General features: G+C 41.7%; 1 protein-coding gene and 1 long non-coding RNA gene across 4 annotated transcripts in view; one reads left to right on the forward strand and one right to left on the reverse strand.

Moving 5' to 3' along the window:
- The window catches only part of LOC119564503, a 31,469-nt gene extending 27,867 nt beyond the window's left edge, over positions 1-3,602 (forward strand). For both annotated transcript variants that reach the window (XR_005223445.1, XR_006287620.1), the window contains exon 5: positions 1-3,602. This is a non-coding gene — a long non-coding RNA (uncharacterized LOC119564503).
- Positions 1,614-17,048, reverse strand: part of STC1 (stanniocalcin 1) — a 27,163-nt gene continuing 11,728 nt past the window's right edge. For both annotated transcript variants that reach the window (XM_007065494.4, XM_043536520.1), the window contains 4 exons: positions 12,413-12,857; positions 9,989-10,131; positions 8,712-8,923; positions 1,614-4,958 (listed from right to left, as the gene is read on the reverse strand). In XM_007065494.4, the coding sequence (XP_007065556.1) occupies positions 4,688-4,958; positions 8,712-8,923; positions 9,989-10,131; positions 12,413-12,530 (744 nt within the window). In that variant the 5' untranslated portion in view covers positions 12,531-12,857 and the 3' untranslated portion in view covers positions 1,614-4,687. The remainder of the gene's footprint in view (positions 4,959-8,711; positions 8,924-9,988; positions 10,132-12,412; positions 12,858-17,048) is intronic.

The following is a 17,048-nucleotide window of genomic DNA, read 5'->3' on the forward strand; positions in this document are numbered from 1 at the left end:
CTTCAAGAGTCTCCTGTGAACAGCGGGATTTGAATCGGTGACTTTCAGCATCCAATCTTATGAGGTCAGAGTTCCTGGAATGGGCAGTCCAGTAGGTGCTTATGCTCTGTGGACAGAGGTGACATGAAACACTTGGCCACTAGACCATCCTTCTGCCTTTAAAATGGATTGAATACCTTCGCTATGGCACTGGACTGCAACGCAGGAGACCTGGGTCAAATTTCGAGCTCATCCCTGGAGTGATGTGGGTAAGTCCCAGAGGAATGTCTGCACTGTAGTTGCACCACCTGTATCCATAGCACAGCTAGCTTTAATCGAGTTTGGCTCCTATAGCAATGGCAGAGGAGTCACTGCAGCATGGGCTATACGCTCACCTGTCCCTGTCCCTCAGTTCCTGATCTGTACAAAGGGGGGGGGAGAGCACTGCCCCACCGCACAGAGCTGTTGTGAAGATAAAATCCATTAGTGGGCGAGGAGGACCCTATGAGCACTGAGAGAGAGAGAACTTGGGCTGAAAGTAACTAGCAGGAACTAAAGCCTGGTCTACACCTAAAACGTACGTGGACGTAGCGGTGTGGCTCAGGGAGCGTGGGAATCACTCCTGAGAGAGGTGGTTAAGCCAACTTAAGCTCCATTGTAGACGCCATTAGGTTCATCGACGGAGGAATTCTTCCGTCGATCTAGCTACTGCCTCTTGAAGGGGTGGATTTACCACGACGATGGAAAAAGCCCTTCTGTTGCTGTGGTATGTGCTACAGGGGTACGGTGGGGCCACTGTAGCACTTGCAGTGCTAAGCAGAGATTAAAATAAATAGGCCTTAAAATCCATCGGTCAGTGTGCTCTCTATATCGGCTTTGTTCATGGGTCTCAAAGCCACGTGGCAGCCGGGGGTTTAATTTCCTGCCCATGGATAAGTATGTGCGCTAGACCCCCAACAACATAGCTGGGGTTATATTCAGAGCTTGTGTGTAAGTCTACACGAGCTGGAAAGTAGACAGACCCCTGTCTGTGTTCCTACTGGCAGTGCTATCCCAGCCCCTCAGTGTGGAGTCATGAGATATTCTCCCCTAGTATTAGTTAACTAACACTTTCAGGGTTTACAACTCTGGAACCATGACTTTAAAATGAAAGAAAATATAGCTGCACCTCTCGTTGGAACAAGGTGGAGAGACCAAGGTAAGAACCCTACTTTTCTCCTCGGGGTCACAGTGGCATTTGAATAGCAGGTCTCGGATAGCGGGGCATGGTAAGGTGTCACCACGATGACAGGAAGACACAGACTGAAATACAAAACCATATTTTGTTGCATCTCCCAGATCCTAAACTGCTTGAAGCAAAACGGGGGACTTGCCAGCCAGAGACATTAGACTGTCAACTCCTTAGTGGCGGGAGCTTGTGTACCTCTAATGCTCCAAACCTATTAGAAAGGGCCTCGGAAGTTAACCTGGTTGGCTTTTTTGCCACCCCACTTTAACAATAAATCAAAGTATGTGCAAGTCAGCAGTATCTTTGGGAAGACTAACAGTGAAGGTTTAGTGAAAATCAGACACTAGAAAAAGACTAAATTTAACATTTTATTTTGTCTCAGAAGGAATCCACCATAGGCCTCATATTAAGTTATGCATCTTTAATTATAAAAATAAGCAAAGAAAATAACTTGCATCTCTCATTACCATGATATGTTTCAAATAACCTTTATATGAACATATGGAGCTTTAAAAATGTAATTTAACAATAAATAATGACATATCCCAGATATGCTCACTGTTTATTCCAGTAATCAGTCAAAAAAACCAAACCAAACCCCCCTAAGTATCATTAAATTATAAATACATAATGCAAATTTATAATGGCACAAACATGTCTAAAGTGCAAACAAATCACAATGAGAATCATGCAAACGCTTCTAGATAAGCCCCTCGACCCCCAAGAAAATCACTTTGCAGTGAGCACAAGACCAAAAAAAAAAGCATTAGAGATTAAATGGGTGTGAAACAGTCAGACTCTACACTGAAAATCATTTTTCCCTATAAAAATTGTGTGACTGTAGTGCAGTGCTAGTGTTACTATAGGCCAAGGGGGAAAAAGTGAGACATTAGGCATAAACTAAGCAGCTCAAATATTTTTGTGGATTAGATTTTCTCTACGCTGAGTAGTTGCTTGGGGGGAGGAAGTAAAGCCACTAGATGAGATTTATCCCTGCTTGAAACCACAGTAATAGGGTTGCTCAGGAAAGGACTACTCCCCTGTCCTCCCCAGGTGAAAAACTGTTAAGAATTGATTGGAAATGTTTTCTACTTTTGGGGATCTGATTGAAAAACCACATTTTTTTTGACAACCAAAAAAAGTTTCCACTTAACATTCAAAATGTTGGGCATTTAAATAGCCTTAGGGAAAAAAAAACAACACAAAACCCTAAGCAGTGTTTATACAAATAGTTGGAAAATGGGTTGACAGCTTTTTCCAACAACACAATGTTCGGAGGGCAAGTGTTCGACCTGCTTCACAAGGTGAGTTTTACTGGTTGAAATAGCGGCTTTGCACTCTGTATGTAAAGGGACGGTAGCTCTATTTGGAGCAAATCCCCAGTGTAGACACGCCCCTATGTAACGGTGTTGTGTACTTGATACCCAAATTCTGGTAGACTTCCTGTTCTAATGCCCCTTTCCTAATGGTGCATCTCAAAAAGTACCTCTCCCAAAGTGCTGAGCACCTGCACCTGGTAAAATCAAGCCCTTGCTACTTGAGCACCCGTAATTCCCACTGGGAAGCATGCAGCACCGTGTAGGATTGCATCCTCCTTACGCTGGATTCCAGTATACCTGACAGTGTTGCACCTAGCTTGAACTGGACTGCATGATTCAGAGTATCTCTCTCTATATATTACAAAAATCACTGTCAGCAACATTTTTTGCTGCTTACAATTTTACGACAGCGCTTTCGGGCTACATTTAATGAAGACAGCAATTCTGGAAATGCTGTCACTGCATCTGGTTTTAATATATTAGCAGCAAGTCATTGTTTAAAGGCTTTGTGGTTGAGAAGTTCTATTGCTTTATATTCTGCAAAGAGAGATGCCCCCCCGTTAGCCTTTTACAGAACTTGATTCGCTTCTGAACGAGCCGAACCAGAGTCAGCTACCCCCCAGACCTAGTTTCCAACGGGGTAGATTTTGGAATCAGCCCTGCTGCTCCCAAGCCACAACACAAGGTTGCTTTTTCTGGCGTACAGAACCCAAGACAGGCTCCTGTGGAGGCCTTCAGCTAGGCGTGCCAAAAAACCCAACTTGTAAGCCTCGGTCAGATCTTCTTTTTTCAGAAGAGCATCGTAGGAAAGGCAGGCTTGCAGGCCCTGCGTTTCAAGTGGCTCGCAACAGGCACAGTGATGCATGTGTTTTGGATTGCCCGGCTACCTTTAGACATACCTGGCGTGGCTCAGACGTGACCCTTCTGAAGGCTGCAGCCGTGATATTTAAGAGTTGGTCTGTCAGCCGTTTGACAATTCCCAGATTTGCTTTTTAGCAGGACTTCCAGCTGGGATGCAAGTACAGTACCGTGGTAACCTCTGAAGGTAGCTCGGGCGGTCGGAATCCAGCCTATCGGTGAGTATGAATAGCTACTCACCAGTTCTTTTGCCTGGTCCAATTCTAATACATGATTAAACAATTTCTCTCTCTTTCATTAGAAAAAGGCCACCGTGAGGAATGTGTACTTTTGAACATGACAGAGATAGTGTTTCCAGGGGAAAAAAATAAAGCTAAGGTACAAAACTAAATTTATATGCAATAACATTATTATATTCTGCTTCTTTCAAGCAGACTCTTCTGGAATTTATGTACAGTACATGACAGATTTTAAAACTATGTATACCACAGTTAAAGCAAGACCTTTAATACTCTAGTTTTAAGACAGTTTTGTTAAGGATTCTTTTAAAGCTTTTAACAGTTAGATACAGTACATAAAGATGCTGGGGTTTTTAAACCAATGCAAAGACTGACCAACTTAAAAATCCGCTGTCACCACATGGTCTTGCACCCCATGCTGTCGTTTTTGCACTGAGATGCAGGGCAATACTAAACAAACAGTCCTCCATGTTTCGTAAGTGCTAGACCTGATTGTGGTAGATTAACTGGGTAAGGGAGTTTTACAAGAGAGGATTAAGACTGTATGTCACTGAGACCAAGAATCCAAACATGACATTCATATTCGTCCATGGCCAGCACAGATTCATAACACAAATTCCACTGATAGCTTTTAATGGATCTATCCTAAAGATATCACCACCTACCAGCCTCATCCTATTAATAAGGTTAAACTATTAGAGTTGGTTTCAAACTGCAAGGGTGTTTGAGCTACAGTTCATTGATAATTTGGTGTCTGCTGAAGAACTGACTGTTATAAAAGCCTAGGTTCATGATTTCCCTTTTTTTTTTTGGTGGGGAAGAGAAGAGATGGAGAAATTTCAAAGGCAGAAAGCTGGGACATTGAACACAGAAGCCTAGTTCCATGCAAATTGGTTTGAGAGGGATAGAAAATATGAACGACTATATCTAAAACCAGTTTCTAATTGTTCTTAAAATCAGCCTACAGTACATTTGGATGGGTGTATTAACTCTCCTAGAAAAAGAGGCTTCTATATTGGTCATGTTTAGATCCCCTACACACCCATTCTCTCTCCCCTAAGGAATTATGCACTTTCTGAAGAGGTACGTTTCACATGGGATGGAATAGACCCCTCACCTCGGAGGCTCCTAAAATAGATTTTTAGCTTTTGAGGCTCGATGATGCGTCTCCTGTTGAAGTCTGCTCTGGGGTGCGTTTGAGAGCAGTGGTCTGTTTGCAGCAGATGGAAGAGGCTGGCCATGTTGGGTCCTATCTTCTCCATCAAACTGTCTTTGATGGTGCCGACAGTCTCTTCATCACATTCCAGTAAGCTTCTCACGAGCTTGTTGTAATACCTGGATACATGAACAAGACAGTTACTGCCCATTATATTCTTGTTCTCCCACGAGTGAGGTAATTGCACAGGAGAGAGAGTTGATCCCAAGCTAGAACAAATGCGTTTGAAAGAGACTACTCCAGAAAAGTAGTGGTACTGAGAAAGAACTGCAATTGTCAGGGTTGGTTTCTGTGGTGCGTTGAGGACTGTGCTGAAATTGTAAGCTATTACTGCAAGGGGCTGTGGGCCCAGGTCCTGCTCTGTAACCGTTTCATACCAAATACACAAGTTATAATATTAGCATCAACTTACATAGATTGCGCTCTATCCCAGAGACTTAACACCATGTACGCATCTCCATCTTTGGTTCATGGAGTTACAGTACATGGTTTCTGGGACAAAATTCTAGTTTACTAGTCCTAGCTGTGCTCCTGTAAAGTTTCTGAACAGTAAATACACAAATTTGGGTTCTAATTACTGCTCAAATTAGGAAATGATACTCTCTGATTTTTTTGGCAAGTCAGTGCTGGACTAGGAGCAAAGGTACCAAAAAGGTCACAGGTTTATCAGGACTTATTCACTAGTAAAGAACCATCAAAATTGTAAACTGCCTTATTTCATCCCCACAAACAAGGGTAATATCAAGAACATAAAAATAATGGACAGAAACAAGTTAGTTATAGACCCTTATGAGCAACAAAGTATAAATTCCCCTATGCAAAGGTTATTCCCTAATCATTTGCCTTAGGGCTTTTTTTTGCAGCTTCCTCGGAAATATCTGGCACTGAGCACCATTGGACAGGATACTGGACTAGATGGACCATGTCCACTCCTATAAAGGAATCTCTATATGCTTTTTAGGACTCTTCTATGGAGATTTGACACCAACCCTTTCCCCCCTTCTGTGTAGTCTTTAGAAAGGGCTGAAGAAGAAAACGAGGTCAGCGTAGGTCTAATAGCCTCACAAATGCATGCATTCCTAGTGGGATGAATTTTTAGGATTTACAACCAGCAGTAACATGCTGAAGAAGAGAAAGTTGGTTAATTTAATCAGGCCCTTTTACTGCAGTTTCTACTCTCTACTGTGGAATTTTATTTTAGCACAAGGCCCTGAGAGTATGCTTTCCTTGCTCTCCTGTTTATGAGAGAGAGAGAGAGCCAGGAATTTGTGCTGATCTGTTTCCACATCTCTGTTTGGAGTCCAAGCAGAGAAATAACAGTGCTCAAAAGAATTCTTCTCAATGGGATGCAGAGAGAGCTGGGTTGATTCTTCCTATCACTTAAGCAGACAGCGCAAACCTGAACAAGGGGACTTAAGGGTTCAGGGCAATCATACTGATCTCCTAGGGAACAAACTGGAGGGAGGTGTAGAAGTATCAGAAGTCCTGGGGGCTACTGCCCAGGAGGATAATGGAGCAGGATAGAAGGCCATAGGGTAAAGAAGAGGAAAAAGACACAGTGCTTTTCTCACAGATGTTACCGCAGGCTTCTTCTTCAACTGCTACAGGTCAGGGCACATTGATATTTCTGCTACAACTGGAGAGTGAAGTGAAAGGCCTGGGAGTTTGGAGTAAGGTACTACAGTTAACTTAAACGATCCCAGTAGGGAGTTGTGGTTGAAACTTTCTATTAAGTTGACATTTACAAAGGGTTAGAGGTCATAAGCAAAGTACTATGTTTTTTGGTAGAGCTGGGTGAAATTTTTACGCTGAATTTTTATTTTTCTCTAGGAGAAAAATGCATATTTGGCAACTTCAAAACATTCTGTAAATTCATGTTGAGGTCACCAAATTGTTTTTTGATCCAAACAAAAATTCTGAAAAAGTTTAAACACTTTACTTCAAAGTTGCCTTCAATTTTATTAAAAAATTGAAAACAAAACCTCACTTAATCTGATTGGCACATTAAAAATGTCTCATGATGATGCAAAGATTTTGAAAAATTTCATTTTCAGGTTGAACCAAAAATATCCATTAGTTGCACAGCTCTAATTACAGGTACATCAGGAGAGGTTATCGAAAAGTCCTAATGTTAGATAATTGAGACTTTTTGGACGCAGACAACGCATTAACCCTTCATAAAGGATCAATCGAGGTGTTCATAAATGGCCAAAGAATTTATACATTTAACCTTAATACAAAGTGTGACAGAATGTTGTCCATTTTATTCTATGCTGCTGCAGATGTATCAGTGCACCCCATAAGCTAGTGATATGGAACTGCCTAGTGAAACATCTCTTCTTCCTGGTGTCAAGTTTTGCTCATTTAGTATCTTTTGCAGAAGAGGTTCTATCAGATGATGATGATATATTGTGTTTATCATCAACTGAACTTTCAGATTCTCTCCCCTTCCCTAGCTATCTCTCCAGCACGCAAAGTTACTGGATAGAAATACAATCTGATGTTTATTAAATGAATGGATTTTAATCTTTTTTTTTAAATCTAATTTCAGTAGCTACAGCATGTCCAGAGGCAGAAGGGCCTTCCTCCTTCACGGCTACTGACTGGAGATTAAATCAGAGGAAGCTGCATGACCCTTTAACTACTTCCTGTTGGAATTCCGTGCCAACTGGCACATTCTTATTTTGTGTCTATGTTGGGACTTGGGCTGGGAAAGCAGGATGCTTTAGGAGAACTTAGTGTAAACTATTAGCTGGGAAATCCTGCTTCTTTTGTTACTCAACATGTTACAATATCCTTTTGCTTCACCGCTAGTCAAAGGCTGTGTGTGGAAGTTTCCTTTACCACGTCTTATCCCAAGACAGGTCTCTTAAGGAACAGCGACCCTGTCCTAGGGCTAGATTCTCCACTGCTTTGCACCTTGTGGCGTGACTTACACACTCGCACTCTGAAATGGTAGAACAGGTGTAAGTGACCACACAAGGTGCAAAGATGTAGAGAGAGTCAAGTCACTTGAACTCTTCATGGGTGCAAATTAAACATTTATACCCAAGAGATTGTAAAATTAAGGGCTTGTCTACTATGTACGCCTGTCGCGTTATAGTTACTTGATACAACACCCCGACCCTTGGGTAGATGTAGTCACACAGGTGTTTATAGCTTACTCCGATATAGGAAAGGGAATAAGTTCTACGCTAGGGATTGTACTAGTATAACTATCCTGGTAAAACCCTCCCCCTCCAAGCCAAAATAATTATTACATTGCAGACATACCCACGCTAGCTTTACCCTGCCTGTTCCTTGAGATGACAGTAACCTTCCATTTTATCAGGAGTAGGGAAGACTCAGAATCCTACAACCTAATGGGTCATGACAACATAAAGTCATGGAAGAGCCATTTAGCTGGTGCCCTTTTTAAAGGAAAGCATTCTCAGTTATTTATATTAAACACAGAATGAGACTGTTTCAGCGAAGAGAGGTGGAGTTGCCTTGGGAGGAAATTAAGCTGCAATATTCACTAAGAGACGTTCAGCATAAGAATTAAAGGGACACTCAACTATATGTCTGAAAATGTTGCATCTAACAGCCATCGCTAGAAGTAACACGTCTGCTAAGTATAACAAAGTTAACCAAAGAATTCTCAGCTTTAAGTTCACTTTGTGCCTTTCAGAGCTCTTAGTCTAGCTAGTTTCACTGTTTCCCCCAATGTACAGAACTTTATAAACATGAGCAGGGGGCCAGAAAGTACTATTTAAAGTGAGCTGTATCTGGAACATGTAAAAATTAAAAGATAGACTCAGGTTGATAACATCCTTTTAAATGTGCTTCATTCTGTGTTCTTGTATGTTTCATATAAGGAAACAGCCACATACCTGTTTGAGAAGTGATTTGGAAACTGGACAACTTCAGTGATTGCTTCAGGATTACGCTTTGCAATGCTGCACATGTCCAGTTTGCTGTAACATTCCTCCTGCACCTCTGAGATCATTCTTTGGAAAGTGGAGCACCTCCGAATGGCAAGGAAAACCTTGGAAGTAACTCCGTTTGCAATGCATTTCAGGCTCTCTTTCACAAAGGCTTTTCCCTGCAAATTTAGAAGCAGCATCATCTTAATGTGCAACGGCATAAGTCGGTCATAAAATGTTAACCAATATCCTGGTTTTGCTAATTGCTGCTAGGTATGTGTCAAAAGCTTACTCAGCAATAAAGAAACCCATTTACGGTCAAGGCATTTTGTTCCACTGGCTTGTATTCCTAATTATTGTAAATATAAATATTGATTAATGCCCAACAGTCCCCATCAGGATTAAGGCCCCAATTGTACTGGGCAATGTACAAACACAATACTTATTCCCTGTTCCAAAGAGCTTCCCACTCTAAGCAACAGCATCAAAAAAGCCAAAAATGCTGGTGTCACAGCTGTGCGATAGCGCATATATAGGGGCCAATCCTGTCAGGTGCTGAGTGCCCCAAGCAGGCTTTGAGGCTCACATCCTGATGTGGGGTGTTTCATTTTAAGGCACCTTGAGATCTTCCAAACAGTGTCACCCTCCCCTATTGGAAGAGGTGGTTATTATGCCCCCTTTATAGATGAGGGTAAACGTCCCTAGCTAAGCCAAGACTACACTCCTTTACTTATGCCCTTTCTCTAGCTATTCCATGTGAAAAGGGGAGGGGGGGGAGAAAATCTGCAGCTCCAGAGACTCAGGCTGATCCGGTTTTGCATTCCCAGGGCTGAAGACTTCCAATTCAAATCACACATCCGTGCCAGGTTACACAGCCAGAAGAACGTTTATATTTCCTCCTGAAGAGGAAATTTAGCTCTCTGCCCCACAAGACTACCTCTGCCAAGTCCTCACACACAGCACTCACTCTGTGGAAAACGTACTGTAGAAAATCTCCCCGAAGAATAGATTTGTGGCCAAAAAAGCAAAAAGTCCTGGTTCCCACAAGAGCATTTAAGTAGTAGCAAGGCCCATTAGGAACTACGGGTGACCTGTGCAGGATCAGGGCCAAAGAAATTAAAATCTCAATTCCAAGCATTTAAGTGCCCTGGGGATTAAGCAAGCGCTTTGCTAAATCAGGGTGTAAACCTGGCCTGAATAAAGAGGAAGCTGTAAAGGAAAAAGAGGTTAGCCTTGTACTGTACCTGAGTATCAAATTTAGCAGCGCTATAGAGGAAGGACTTGCAGATGTCGTACATGCCATCCGTGTCGCACGTAGAGTTCTCCAGGCAGGCAAACGCACCGCAACCCACCTGGAGGGCACTATTTAAACAGCGAACCACTTCAGCTGGAAAACAGGCATAGGACACCTTACTACATTACACAATGCTTCCCACTTCTGTAGCCCCCTTCATCTGAGGGCACGAAGCACGTTACCAATGATTAAGTTGCAGAAGTCTCTTGTAGACACAGTCAAGTGATATCCTGTGACACAGGATATTTTTTTTGGGGGGGGGGGGGGGGAGAAGGGAGTAAAAACAAGAGATATATCAGGCAAGTTATTAATTGAAGTCATGCAATAAACCACCAGCAAAACTTGGAACAGAACACAGATCTTCTGACTGACAGTTGCAGGTCCTAGACTCACACAAATTAAAAATGTTTCCTACGGGCCGGTTTCATTTAATATTGACCAGAGGCATTACTTATCTTACTTCTTGAGTTTACACAGTTTTTATGTCAAGGTTGTGCAGAGCCTACTTAATGTAAAATTAGGAAAAAATTAGTGCATCTGAGGCACAGATGAAGGAGAAACACTAGTGGAGATTGTGTGACGGCTAAAAGCCCTGGAGCTCCGATAGTCTATTAGTCTGAAAGGCAGTCTGGATGAATTGACAATATCTAGATCATATATAATGGCTGAAAGGGAAAAATGGAAACAGTAGCGCACAGGGACACTAGCCAAAAAAATAAAATAAACCAATGTGATAACTTCATTTTCATGCTTGTGGCTATTGTGAAGGGAGAAAAGCTTTGACTACTGTTTGAGAGTACTGTATCATGCTAGGAAGGAGAAAGTTTTAGTCCATATATTAGTTCAACTAGCATAGACAGTCCCTGGTTACTTGCTTCATATTTATATCTTCATGAGCAGAGCAGAGCTCTGATAAAAGGTTTTCATGAAGATAGAATAAACATTTGATCCAGGGAGTTCAACTAATGAAGATCAACGTGTAATTAAAATAATTCGGACATAGGCACCAATGTGTGTAAACGGCAGAACATAACATTTCTCTGTATTAAAAAATGATATCGGGTGTATCGAAACAATGAGCCAACTGTATTACCAGATTACTGCCCTAAAAAGTTAACAGGTATTAACCGTTTCTAGCAAGCTGAAGGTCTGTTCAGTCATGTCCCTGTGCAGGGCATATTCACTACTTTTTGTCATATCTTGTTACTTACTCACTCACTTCCCTGAAGAATGTCAACCTGGAGTCTTAAATCAGAATATTAGATGTCAGAGACAGGAGGCTATATGCAGAGTAGAAGAGGAAAACCTGTACCAAAAACTAGCTCCTAATCTAAAGAGGGGTCTGTTACAACTGCTATCTTTTGAGGGAAAAAGAAATGCAGCCCCTGTGCTCCAATACCACTTACACACCTGGAGAGAAAGATTGATCTTATCCTATTCCTAATTCACCTCTGGCCATCTCAAGTTGTTTTCATAACTATATGTTTTGATAGGTTCCGATTATAACCTTGCTTTCAGCAGGTTTAATATGCATTAGGCTTTTATTGTTTTAGGCACAGTGGACTAGAGAGAGAGAGAGAGAGAGAGAGATCTTATGTTTCTATAGCAACCAAATACAAAAGGAAATTGAGCAAACACCCTCATATAGTACTGCAAAGCCCTGCAGATCTAAAATAAAACAGCTCTTAATGAGCTCCAAATTAGAGGATCCCTCCCCACTGTCTTTACCGTATATTTTAAGACAGATTTTTATTTTTCCATTGCTCAAGAGAACATAAAATGTGCTCAGCTCATCTGGACACCTACAGTACACGAAGTAGAGCCATTTAATGATGACTTGCTAGTTATTCCTCTCATCTGTTGTAGAGGGTAGTTAGGTAAGTGTGCTGATCATATTTTCATGTTACCATTCTGACCAATATCTATAGACAATTAAGACGACCTGCTAACAGTGGACACATGTTTAGCTTATTACATTCTCTGAAGTGGCATTAGAAAAAAAATCCTGTTCCTCCCCCCTTTGAACACACAGAGATATTTCGAAGAAGGAGCTTTAACTTGCTAATAAGCAAGGAATTTAACATTAAAGTGTATTTATGACAGGGAAAAAAGCGCACGTAACTCATTTAATATCTCTTAGATATACACATTTGCAGATTACATGCTGGTTTATAAACCATCTCCTGAAATGAGATTATTTCCTTTCGCTGTGCATCAATATTACACAGAATCAGCTTCCTAGGATTTTTGCTTATATAATTTATTGCTAACAGCCATGAAGGGAGAGTCTCTAGCTATTTAGCAGCAGAGACATTTGCAACAGTTTAAACACATCAGGGCTCTCGGATCTAAAGCCCTCTTTGAGGGGTGTTACCTGAATTCTGTGCTGCAACCCTGGTTTTCCTGGGGCTCACAGAGTCATTCTGTTCGGCTTCATAGGATGCAGAAGCACTGATCACCAGCAGCAGGAGAATAACTGACTTTTGGAGCATTCTCTGACAAGTTTCCGCTAAGTTTTTGAGAGTGTCTCTTCTTTCTTCGGCTTCAGCAAAGATGCGGATCTGGATACACTCACGGAGAAAGGAGTCTGTCAAGGACTTAGTACTGCTGCAGCCTTGCTCCGCTTGTACCCCTAGCTCCTGCTCACTGGGGGACCAAGAGCAAAGCTCAGGGCTTTTATAGCCGGCCTTATCTATCCCCCTCCAGGATCTGGAGCCAATCAGGAGGTGGTATGGGCAGCCAATGGGATGCTGTGCTCATTCAAGCACCAGAGCACTGGAACTTCACAGGAAGAATATTTTCCAGCCAATTAAAAGGACCTGCCAAACAATTAAAAAAAAAAAAAAAAAGTTAATCTTCACAGAAGCCAGGGGGAAAAAAACCAAAACTTCCGGTGATTAAAATTTTGCTCAAGGAAATTGCACGACAACCCTAAATCTTTCCCAAGATCACCTGCTTTAAAAAGTAACTTAGTAGCTACTGCAGGAAAATACTGATATTGTAGTCTATCGTCTATAAATAAGTAGATCAGCTAATTAAAGCAGAGGCATTTTCATGTATTACACAGAATGAATATTTGCCACATAAGTTGCATACAGTCAATACTGCCAGTCAGCCATGCACATAAATAGCGGCCCCCATCTATGCATACACTGATTATATACACAGTGCTTGCACACAGTACATGTGTACACCCCACCCCCCAAATATGCAGCACACACAGAGTTGAGGCACAGTCACCCCCCCCCGCCAACATTATACAGACCATACATATAGTCCCTAAACCCTCCAACATGCTAATACGCATACTGATACACACCCGTGCATAACCACAGTATATGCTTTGACCTATGCTCACAACAGCACGTCCTCTCTCTCCCCCCCCCCGCCCCTTTTCCCATAAACAAACATTTGCTGACTTTGTTTTAATAAACTGAGTATTCATGCCTGATACTTCATCATAAACTTTTTTTGGATGATAGAACAGGAACAAGCTCGAGAAACAACTGTTGATTGTTTACTTTTTTGTTGTGGCTGGTTTTAAACCTGACAAATTCATGACCTGAGGAGGAAAAACATTTCTTAAGCTTTGTTTTTAAAAAACAAATGATGTTTAAGACACTGCAGGCCTGGTTCTTATTTACACCAGGGCCCCTTTACAGCAGTCTGAAAGTGTAAAGGGGTTAAGGGGGCCTAAAAGTAAACAATGCTGGTCCTAGATCTTGAACCTGAGGGTAGGAGGGTGTGTGGGGAAGAAAGATTTATGGGTTAAAAAAAAAATAAAAATCTAATTTCAGGAAAAATTAGAAATAGATACCAAGCATCATTCGTCATGGGAACACTGCTTTTCTGTGGATCTCGTAACGCCTCAAACATTAATAGATTTATCCTTACAATGCTTCTTTGGGGAAAGAAAGTATTGTCGTCTCCATTTTACAGGGCGAAGAACTGCAGCAACAGAGCGATGAGGAGTTTGTTAGCATGAAAAGATTGCACTAATTACTTGAAAATTGGTTTAAAAGCTGATTTAGTTAAAAAGCCCAAAAGCCTGCATAGACACACGAATTTTGCTTAACAGTGGCTTGCTTTGGTTTAAATTTAATTCAGTAAGAAACAAAATAGAAGTAAGCCCTTCATAAAACAAATAAAAGTGGGGTTTGTACCAATTTAACTAAATCAGTTTTAAAAACACCTCTTTCATTAAACCACTAAGTTTGTGTGTAGAAAGAATCTGAGTTGACTAGTCCATGGTAATACGTGGAATTTGAGGCAGACCAGAAAATAGGCCCTAGACGTCCTGAATCCCAGTCCAGTACCATGATCTCAACCCTTCCTCTCATAACAAGGATAGGAAATGACACAGCAGTGAAGAAGATGGGGCTGTTCAAAGGCATATTGCAGCATCCCACTGAGCTGAATGGAGCCTCTCCACAGAGAGGTACAGGACACATCTACACCACAAACTAGGATGTAATTATTGCATGGTAGACATATCTACAGTAGCTTTAATTTAGCTAGTACAGATAACAATAGTAATAGCAGGCCCCAACTCAGGCTAGCAACCTGAATATGTACTCAGAGTTCCCAGTGGGGTCACACTGGGGGAGCTAAGCCCGTGCCACCCTGGCTTCACTGCTATTGTTACCTGCATTAGCCGGACTAAAGTGAGCATAGGTATGTGTAACCGTGCTACAATTACACCTTAATTTGCAGTGTCGATGTACCCACAGAGGCAGCTGAAGGATAGGGGCCTTGGAGCAAAATCCTGTTCTCATTGGTATACTTCCTATCAACTTCAATTGGAATAGGATCAGGCCCTGGGCTGTACTCCTGCCTTGGGGGGTTAGAATTACAGCCGTACCAGATGTTCAGAAAAGATTCAGAAACGTTGAAACAGAGGGGTTTTGTGTTTCGTCTCAGGTTTGTGAAACTGCGCCAATTTCATTTAAAAAAAAAAAAAAAAAACACAACAAAACCTGAAGAAACACTGTGGGTTTCTTCACCTTGAAAAAATAGAACCAGTCCAGTCTGGAAGTGAAAATGATCCTTGGGGTTTGATTCTGACCAAATCAAAGGGAACACTGGCATTTACATCAAAGGGAGCTGAACCATCACGCTATCTAGTTCCTATCTTATGGGCAAATTTTCCTAAATGTTGAATTTCAAATCTGAATTTTTGTCTCCCCCCCCCCCGAAACTAAGGTCAGTTTTCATGCCAAGTTCTGAATGCTTCAATTTACTGCAAGAAGTTTGCAAACCCCCCCCGCGCACACACACACACACGCAAATATTTAGAGCCCTTTCTATGAATGACTATGGGAAAATGGTAAGCTGGACAGATTAGCAACATTCTGTTAATTTTTTAAAAATGAATTATTACTTCCATTCTAATGACTAGAGGTCTGATCCATTGACTTCAGTGCGTTTTGGGAAAGGCCCTACGTGCAGTTATGCTGGCAGGTATTACCACCACCAGTCAGATATTTCTAAAGAAAGCAAGATAATAGCCAGCTATTACAACAAATATCTACAAAAGGTGATTGAAAGGAGGTGGCTGGATATTGTAATAGGAATAGACGTGGTTAGAATTTAATCTCTCTGGCTATCATGGTGCATTGGATCAACTCACACGCACACATTAAGAGCCCAGAGCATTTTAGAAACATTTAACTAAACCTCAAAAGAGACAGATTATCACACCGCACACCCCCGTTTCAAAGATGGGGAAACTGAGGCAAGGAGAGATTAAGTTCCTTGAGGCCACATGAGTCAGTGTCAAATTTGAGGCTAGTCTTGGGGAGCCATGTGCAAGAACTATGACACCATGCTCCCTTCCTTTGGAGGTATCATTCAGGAATGCTCCCCAGTTCGCTGAGAGACAGATCAGATATAATATGCATGGTGGCCATTTACTATCAACAAATGATGAAAACACCCTCCTGTCCTTTCTCCTGAAATCATCATACTGCTTATGGCACTGGGACACATATGTTGTATTAACGTTCTCAATAAAAAAAAGAAAAATAAAAAAAAAAGACGACATTAGGAATTGCTAGACTAGGAATAGACAAGTGGTCCATCTAGTGCAGCGTCCTGTCTCTAACAAAGGCTAGTTGCAGAGATGCTGGAGCAATTTTTACAGAGGGGGTACTGACAACCATTGAACCCAACTGTAACCCCTATATAGAATGGAAACCACTGTAAGCCAGGAGGTGCGGAAGCACCCCTAGTTCCAGCACCTATGGCTTGTTGCGGATGATTCAGGACAAGTGCAACAACCAGGAAGTGGTCTTTGTGGAATAACCTTCCCACAGGGGAAATTTCTTCCTAATTCCCTTGTCTTTCCCCCTAAAGCATGAAGATTTATATGCCCCTCACCCCCACCAACAAGATAAGACCAAGGGTCCATCTAGTCCAGTAATGGACACTTCAAAGAAAGGCACAAGAAACCCTGTGGTTGGCAAATATGGTACAATCTGCCCATAGGGAAAATTTCTTCCTGACCTTCAAAATTAGAAGTTAGTTTATGCCCTGAAGCATGAGGGCTTATATCCTATTTAAAACGTTTGTTTTATTTTTTCCAGCTGGGACATAATGCATATGATTTTTTTTTAAAAAAAAAAATCACAATTAACCTTGCATGCATCAGCCCTTCAAACCATCTCCAACAATAGATCCTGTTAAACTGACTAACATTTGCTATTACATAGTCATTTGTTCCCAAAGATTGTGTTGATTGTCAAGTAGAAACTTGGAGGAAAGAAAAAAAAAAAAAGCAAAGGGAGGAAATCCAGGGGGATAAATGAACAATCAACTCCCTTTTTCCTCAGCTGCTTTCGCGTTGGATGAGTGGAAGCTGCTCTCTTTTCTCTTCCATTGTGTAATAAGATCCTTGCCCACCTCCCCAAGAACACAAGCTCCCTCCATCAGCTGCACTGCGGACGGACGTGAGCAACTGCATCGCCTCAAGAGTTAGCAACGCTCCGCTGATTTGTTCCCCACATAATCCT

The sequence above is a fragment of the Chelonia mydas genome, chromosome 26, assembly GCF_015237465.2.
Source record: "Chelonia mydas isolate rCheMyd1 chromosome 26, rCheMyd1.pri.v2, whole genome shotgun sequence".
Taxonomy (NCBI): Eukaryota; Metazoa; Chordata; order Testudines; family Cheloniidae; genus Chelonia; species Chelonia mydas.